The sequence below is a fragment of the Thunnus maccoyii genome, chromosome 19 (genome assembly GCF_910596095.1).
Source record: "Thunnus maccoyii chromosome 19, fThuMac1.1, whole genome shotgun sequence".
Lineage (NCBI taxonomy): Eukaryota > Metazoa > Chordata > Actinopteri > Scombriformes > Scombridae > Thunnus > Thunnus maccoyii.
In genome coordinates this window covers 16,237,501-16,245,930 of record NC_056551.1, presented here as the reverse complement: position 1 = coordinate 16,245,930, position 8,430 = coordinate 16,237,501, and the positions used below count along the sequence as shown (strand labels likewise).

Genomic DNA, 8,430 nt, shown 5'->3' with positions numbered 1-8,430 from the left:
CTGCTAAGAGCTAAAGTATCAAACAACCTGCCAATATCCATATGAGTTATATATTTTTTGTGTGTTTTTAAAATATTTCCTTTTACACATACTCATTTATCCATAATAATTTAAATAGTCAGAAATCTCATACATTGCAGACTAAATTCTCTAGACAAGTGGAAGTACGAGTCCCATAAGATGCACCACACATATACATAATAACACATTAAGATATGTCCATAATAAACTATTTACTGTTCAATAATAAGTAGAGTATGCTTTGTTGTGTTTGATTTGCGGCTGTGGAGTTCTAAGATGCACAAGGGGGTCACTGAAGTGTTTCAGATGTTTTTTTTTTGTCTTTTTTTTTTTAAGTGGATAGAATGACATCAATTGAGGTACAGAGATGATGGGTGTTTTTTGTGGCTGGTGGGTTGTTTTGTGGGGGGGGTTTCAAAATACAACACGCCACACTGACAGAAGAGGTGGGTTCACAGACTCTCAAAACTGCAATGTGAGGGGTAGTTTTTATGCATAGACTGTGGCTGTTTTCATGTTCTCACTCACCCCCGTGACCACTGAGAGAGGGAAGAAAGAAAAAAAAAGAGGGGAGGGGAAAAAAAAAAAAACAGATAAGAAATGGCAGATCATCAACCAGGATAAAATTATGCATGTTTTCCTGTCAGTATATCAAGAATTTTGATGACTTAGAAACACTCAAAATATTCAAAACCTTTCCCATAAGGGACCTCATTCCCTCTGAATAAAAAGGATGCATAAGGCGCCATCGGGGTGCGACCCAGGCTACGGGTTCCCTTCCTCTCATTTTAAAAATCTACTCTTGACTATTGTGTGACATGTAGACAGCTGTAGGACATCCTATATATTGCACTTTCTATTTAAATCCCGCCTTGATAAGGTTACGCAGTTTCATAAATGAGAACATTTCAGTGATAAGGAGAGGAGGAAAAGTGCCATGGGAGGCGCCTCTTTTGGTAAAAAAAAAAGATAAAAAAAAGATTGGGAAACCACTTTCTTTGTTGCATAGGTTCTGTGGAAGCACAGACAACAGTGTTTTTTGAGAGGTGGTTGTGATTAGTGATTACAGTCAGGTGAACAATTGTTATGCAGGCAAAAAAAAAAAAAAAAAAAAAAAATCAAGAAAGCCTCTCAGATAATTGCTCCGTCTGTCCTATTGCAGGAGGGAGAAAGAGGAGGAGGAGGAGGAGGGAAAGGCAGGATGAAGAGTAGCAGCCTCTGTCTGTCCAGAGATATGAGGGTGAGGAGTCTGCAGGCGATCCTTTCTCCCCCCCCACCCCCCCACCCCCCCCCCCCCACCCCCACCCCACCCAACTATTTGGCTCAAGCCCTCTCCTCCCTCATGCGGAGCTAAAGTGAGCTGAGTGAGTGACAGATGGATGGGGCAGCAGTCTGTTTCATAGTGCTGGTGTGGGGTGAGTTTTGGAAGAGGTTGTAGTTATGGAAATAGGAAAAAAAGAAGGAGTGGCGGAGGGGGGGGGGGGGTTCTTCTAAGAGTCGAATGGTGGCAGGGGGCTCTCAGGGCGAGAGGGCCCGCCTTTGGTTGGCCGGCTGTTCGGTGGAAATAGAGAGAAAATAAAAGAAAACCTTACGTACGTGGCAGGACGAACAAGTGAAAAGAGAGACCCCGAAATCATAAAAGTGAGGAGACACCAGAAATGATTTATCTACAGCTCAGAATAGCTGCTGTTAATTCTAAGATAAACCTGTGTGTGTGTGTGTGTGTGTGTGTGTGTGTGTGTGTGTGTAGTTCTCAAGTACAAAAGCATGCTAGACTCACACAAGACTGAATGTGATTAAAGTGTGTCCTCGCCTGTCATTTCGGGGACCCCCCCCCCCAAGTTACAGATCAACATCCGAATACAACAGTAAAATAAACACAGAGTTTCAAAGATGCAATATCCAGTCCAGTCCAGCTTGGCTCGGTAATGCATCACCTGCCTTAAAGGAATATTTCACCCAGGTTTTGTATCTGTTACTTTCACCTCACGGCCTGAAATACTGATAAGAAAAAAAAAAAAACATGACTTCACACAGAGAGCAGAGCTTCACTGAGTGTTTTTTTACAAAAACAAAGTAATCAAACTCATGCAGCATAATCCAAGACTCTGGTATCCAGTCGCTCGGTACGTCATAAAAACATGTATCGTCACCAAAATAACTGAACTTAAGTGTTTGTCATTAACATTAATTGTTTTGCTGCTTCGTGTGAATTGAAGTCATTTGATTCTTTTTTTTCGAGCATGCCAGGCTACACAGAGTGAGTCTGTGATACAAAAATAACATTTTTAGTGAAGTATTCCTTTATATAACAAGTAAATGAACCAGAAAGACAAGAAAAAACAAAGAACATAAGATAAAACAAATGTTAATTAGAGAAAAAATAAGTCAATCAGCTGCCAGACTACCTATTAGAAATGCTGAGATATAGTTTAATGTAATGTAATACTCAGGCAAAGTGTCATGCTTAAATGTCTCCCCCCTTAGGTTTAACAGTATATATATATGTATATACTGTATATATATATATATATATATACACATATATATATATTTATGTATTCATGTAAGCAGGTGTGTGTGTGCATGCACATGTGCGCATACACTCACCAATTTGTTTCTTATCAATCATGTTATATTCTCTACATAGTTTCTTTAAATTGTGAGGGTGCAGTGTGCAGTGCAGTGTTCGTATGTTAGTCATGCAGGTGTGTTTCAAGTATTCTGCATCTCTGTGTGAAACAGAGGGGTGTGGGAGTGGAGGGAGGGAGGGACGGAGGGAGGAGGGGAGAGAAAGAGAGACGTGGCTTGTTGTAAGGGGGACGAGTAGGAGCAGGAGGAGGGAGCCCGGCTCAGGTCGGGCGCAGCAGAAAACGACAGGAAGGTGGCGCTGTTGTCCTTGGCCTCACGTTCCGGAGGGTGGGACGGACGGGTGGGACTGAGGAGGGAGGGAGGAGCTCAGAGGTCTAGTGGGTTGGAGAAGGTGGGGGTCTCCGACTGCCGGGGACACACATAAACAGATACACAAGAGAGGAACGGGAACAGGATGGATTAGTGTTCTTTGTCTTCAGTGACACTCCAGGTTCATACTTAAACAGGCCACAGAAATACTGTACCCTCATTCACAAAGACGACCACTTATATCATGAGATAACACATGGAGGGAACCCAAAAATACAACCAACATCACGGAGATATCAGGCTCACTTAACATGGCCAGTATTACTCCATATCTGACTGTTCCTACGTATAGAAGCATGCACTTATACTGATTTATACTTATTATACTTATTTATGAAGCTGATGATGCTACAGGACAACGCTATGTTAAAAAGTGGTAGAAATAACATTTAAGCAACAAAACAGGCTATTATTGAAGATTTTAGAAATGACTATTAACAGTCATCCTCCAGAACAATGGTTCCCAATTTGGGGGTCACAAGATAAATCTAAGGGGTCACATGATGATTAACAGATAAGCATATACAGAAAGTTTAAAGGAAAAGTGGAATAGTGGAATCAATCTTTTCCTCTAATTCTCTGCAAAAAAAGTGAAGAAGCATACTGTATTTCTCAAAATGTCAAACTATTACTTTTTTACTTTTTTTTAATGTTTCTCCATTAAATGTTTTTTTTTGTGAAATACTAGATAGTTTTATCTGTTCAGGCTTCTAAAAACTTCACTGAAACAGTCTGAAAGGGGAGTATCTGTGTGTAGATCATAAGCATGCAACCTGTAGAACAAGTTGGCATATATTTTTTTGTATTTAATGATCTGTTTTTAGTTGGGGGTGTTTTTTAAAATCTACTGTGTAGGAGTTCTTGTCCAGAATAATAATTTGCCCTTACATGTGTGTGTTTGTTCATCTAAAGTTAAAGACCAATAAAGATATTTAGCCAAAAAAAAAGGTGGAACAAGCTAAAACTGCTCTTAAATCACCAGCAGTGGTAAAGAAGTATCTGCATACTCGCTAAACTCCATACTGAACGGTGATATTGACAGATACCATGACTCTGAGGGACAACATCAGACACATAGGGATGGGCTGGATGTCATGGTTTATATACATCACGTACAACACTGACACAAAACCAATACTCTTAAAAGTTTTGGATGTTTAAGTTGAGGCCTTTGTAACCCATTGCTGCTGTTCCTCCTTCCCAAGACATTTTCCCATTCTGACATACTGGTATCCCCTTCAATAAACAAATTAGCATCAACTCCAAACACACTGATGCAAACACACACACCCTCTGAACTGGGAGTGTGTTTGCCCATGCAGCGCTCTGAGAAGAAAAAAAAAGAAAAAAGATAATGGCATGCGGTGAAACGATGCCTTCTGAGAGAAAGAGAAAGAAGGAAGGTGATGATAGTGATGATGGTGATGATGATGATGGCGGACAGTACCCCCAACGTACCAGAAACGTTATTCCTCATTGGTCAGTGATAGTAATTCTGTAAAAGGAAGCGTAGTCATGTGCGGGACAGAGGTGTGGCGAGGGAGAGAGGGGATGAAGAGGGGAAGAGAAAAGGAGTGCAAACAGTTACAGCGCAGGAAATGACCGACGTCACGTGTGCTCAGCTCTCACTTAGGACAGACCAGAATGTGAGGATTTGGATGGAGACGACCACAGCTCATCAGACGACCATTGGTGAGGATTTTAAGATACTCCTACATCTAATTATGATGCTGGAATTGCCAGTGAGAGCTGTGCTCAGTAATGTGACAGTAAAAGAGGCAAGCTGCTACTCTGACAATGAATCGGTCCGGGTTAAAAAGGTTAGCTAGCTGAAAAAACACATGCAAACACGAGGCAAACTGTACAGGTGCGAGGGCGGATACAGTTAATGAATAACAGAGAGGAAGCGCCGCATTTCTTCAGCTCATTCTTAACCCTCATTCCAGGCACTGGCTTACTTTCTAAAACACAAGAATCTAACAAATGAGGACAGTGGTGGTGAGGTGGGTGTGAGCGATGAAAAGTGAATTGTTAGCTGCCCTTGTGTGTTGGTGATGATTGACAGCGTGTTGAAAGTTCAGAGTGGTGGCAGAAAGGTACCGACAAGTCTACATAAAGGCTGTTTACCCAAATCAAGTGAAAAAGAGGAAAGTAATCCACTGATCATGATAGTTATATCACTGTCTATCCGTCTATTTAGGGATCTCTATATATCTAATGGTCTATTTTTTCTATCTTCTATCACACCAGAGCTCTTAACTTTGATTTACCTCCTTTATCCCCTCATCCAGGTGTCTTCACATCCCCCTTAGTAACAGAGAGTATCCACACTTGTCATATGTGATATTATAAGCTACGGTTTGGATGTCAATGTCCGACGAAGGGTTGTTTGTTTGGAAGAACACTCGTGTTTTCACTCACCTAGGCACGCTTGGGGGTGCGCGGTTAGGCCGAGAGGGCACAGTGGGCGGGGGCCCGCTGTAAGGGTCCGGAGAAGCCCCTGGGCGAGATGGGACAGGGGGTCCTCCGGCAGGAGGCCCAGGCGGAGGCCCGCGAGAGCCTGGGCGGGCAGGGGGTCCCGGTGGAGCCCTGCGGTTGGGAGTTGGACTGGTGGCTGGAGACCTAGAGGAGGAGAAGAAACATTAGTGAGATCTCAAACACATCATGTGCTCAATGCTGTCCTTCCCATCCTCTTACACCATCTTCCACACCTTTTTGTCTTGCCATTTTCTTTGCATCACTTAATAAGTCTCTCATCTCCTCCATGTTAACTTATAACATTTGATTCAACAATCCATTACACATCCACCTTGGCTCAAAATTAGGACAAACACGCCTGTGAGAGTTTAGAAAATGCATGTGAAAATACAATTGAGATGGAGCAAAACACAGGATTCTTGTCCCCCATGGGTTAATTATGGGGAGTTGTTGACCAGGAAATTCAATTTTAATGTACTTGTGAGCAAGCACAACAAATTTGATCCAGATACAGCGAACTGGGAACCTGAAGTGTTCCCAGTTGACCCTGAGCAGCTGTAGTATAGAGAAAAGATGGATGAAAAAGAGAAAATACTGAACAATATAAACAAAAATACAACATCCAGTATGATATTGGTGATACGCAATACTCATATTTACTTGATAGTCAATAAAAATAAATAAATAATTAGCTTAAGCCTAGCTCAAACCTCCTATGAAGCTCTTTCTTTGCCCCGTCATTCCCGTTATTCCTTACCTTCCCCCGGAGCCGCTGCGCTGCACCTGCAGCCAGGAGTCGTCAACGGGTGGCGGCATGGCGGTGGTTACAGTAGACATGCTGATGTCACCGATGATGCTGAGGGCCTCTCGCAGGGCGTGGTACATCCTCAGCATCTCATCACGGTGCTGGGCCTGCTCCTGAGATTCCTCCATCAGCGTGTTCTGGTCGGCGCACGAGTACAGCTGAGCCAGCAGCTCGGCGTTAATGAACTCCTTAGTCTGGACACACACAGAGACAGAAATGGTTTGAATCTGGTTTAAATCTGAAAGAAATGACACTTTTCTGGTCATTTTGCCTTTTCGTGTCACATTTAACATTAACACTGCTGCTCTGCATGATGATGACTCACATTGTTAATCATCAGGTGCATGATGGTCTTGGGCATCAAGTCACGGACGGTCTTGTTGACGATGGCCATGTACGAGTCGACCAGGTTGCGAATGGTCTCCACCTGCCGCTCCAGCTGCGGGTCCATGCTGTGCATGAAGCTGTCAGAGCCATTTTCATCACCGCCTTCACTCTGTAGAGACGTATGAGGGAAGGTGGACAGTTTTAGCTTCAGTGAGAAAGAGTTATAGAGACTATAGAGATAAAACAGAGAAGATAAAACTGAATGGAGGAGAATAATAGAGTAAAACTGACTTTTTTTTTTTACTGGTTTCTGCTCTTTCTCAAACTGACACACACTAAAATAAATGGAAACTACTACACACACTATGTCTACAGTATTTATTGTGTGACTGCTTTGTAACAAGTAAAGCATTTTCATTTATATTTATTTGGCTTTTATTTGCTTTATATGTTATATGCTATTTATTATATCATGACAATTATTATTATTAGTAGTAGTAGTAGTAGTAGTAATACTGTATCAACTTCCTGGTTCTGCTAGTAACACTGAATAACTACTGATTGATAACTTCCAGCTAGAACTGTAAGATAGTAATCAATAGACTAAGGGGGGAGGGACTTTACATAAAAGATAGAATGATGAAATGGCACGATGCAGACCAAAATAACGTACCTTTCCTTCCTTATCCTACAAGGTCAAACAGCAACGAAGAAACATTGAAAGGGGACAGATATCACATGTGAGACATGACAACATTAAAATAGACTCCAAATAAACATCACCACAACAATCTGAACAACTGATGGAGAACAACTTTTTATTTAAAGTGAAGTTGTGTTTTGCATTTGGTTTCATATATGAGAAATATCAACTCAATAAATTTCCTAACCTTACCTTATATACATATATACGCATGCTAGAAACAAAGGCTTTGAAAAAATCTTACCGTGACACGTTCGGGATAAACTCCAGCTCTGAGGAAGGAGGCCTTCCACGCATCAACGTCTTCCTGACTCTCACAGGCCAACTCCAGCTGACGGTAGTCCTTATACACATTCCTGTGGACACACAATGTTGTTCAGTATCGTTTAAGTATTGATAATTTTATTTAATTTGCTAAGCTTAAACTCATCTATAAATGTCTAAATAAGCAGACTCCTCAGGTACTCAGTGACCTGCTGGTTCCTCGCAGGGTTTCTGGCTCAGTAACACGAGGTGCGTCTACTGGGAATAGTAAGGTGCCCTTTTGTTCCGGGGATCAACATGCGTAAGTCTTTACTAACAGAACTCAAACTGGATCATGACTGGGAACAATTTTCAACATTTTCAAACTGAAACAGTTTTTCATATAGTCCTGAGTGATCTGGTACTTGTGGTTTTGTGAAACCTTTACGGTATGTTTGTTTGTGAGTTGTATGTGTTTTCTGCTGCTTTGTATGTACTTTGTTGTTGAGTTTCATGTTGTAATGTGTGCATATGTATTATTGAGTCTTGTGCAGTTTCATATGTACTTTACTGGTGGGTTTTATGTATTTTAAAAGCCCATCTAAAGACCATCATTGCAAACTAGCTTAAGCTGTAAATGCATAAGTTCATTATATACTTATCCCTATACAAAAAACTAATTAAATATAGTACAACGCCTGTTTCTGTACAATCTGCATTTGTCTGAGGTCTGAGTATTGAATGGGAGTCAGGATGAAACACAGTTTTACTATGTGTTTAATAGTGTGTGTCTGCGTGTAAGTGTGTATGATAAAAAAAAACAACCTCTGCTCGGTGTTGAAGAGGGCAAAGATATGCTTGCTGGACATGAAGCCTTTCTCTACATCCCGCA

The 8,430-nt window shown here is 41.5% G+C and overlaps 1 protein-coding gene across 2 annotated transcripts in view; it reads right to left on the bottom strand.

Moving 5' to 3' along the window:
- Positions 1-1,349: 1,349 nt before the first annotated feature.
- The window catches only part of dnm1a (dynamin 1a), a 58,318-nt gene continuing 51,237 nt past the window's right edge, over positions 1,350-8,430 (bottom strand). Inside the window, exons 16-22 of one of the 2 annotated variants that reach the window (XM_042395966.1) lie at positions 8,364-8,430; positions 7,540-7,651; positions 7,266-7,280; positions 6,591-6,761; positions 6,218-6,459; positions 5,404-5,604; positions 1,350-3,018 (exon numbers count right to left, since the gene is read on the bottom strand). The exon at positions 8,364-8,430 is cut by the window's right edge and continues 43 nt beyond it. In XM_042395966.1, coding sequence (XP_042251900.1) covers positions 2,988-3,018; positions 5,404-5,604; positions 6,218-6,459; positions 6,591-6,761; positions 7,266-7,280; positions 7,540-7,651; positions 8,364-8,430 — 839 coding nt within the window. In that variant the 3' untranslated portion in view covers positions 1,350-2,987. The remainder of the gene's footprint in view (positions 3,019-5,403; positions 5,605-6,217; positions 6,460-6,590; positions 6,762-7,265; positions 7,281-7,539; positions 7,652-8,363) is intronic. The other variant, XM_042395965.1, reaches the window with a different exon arrangement.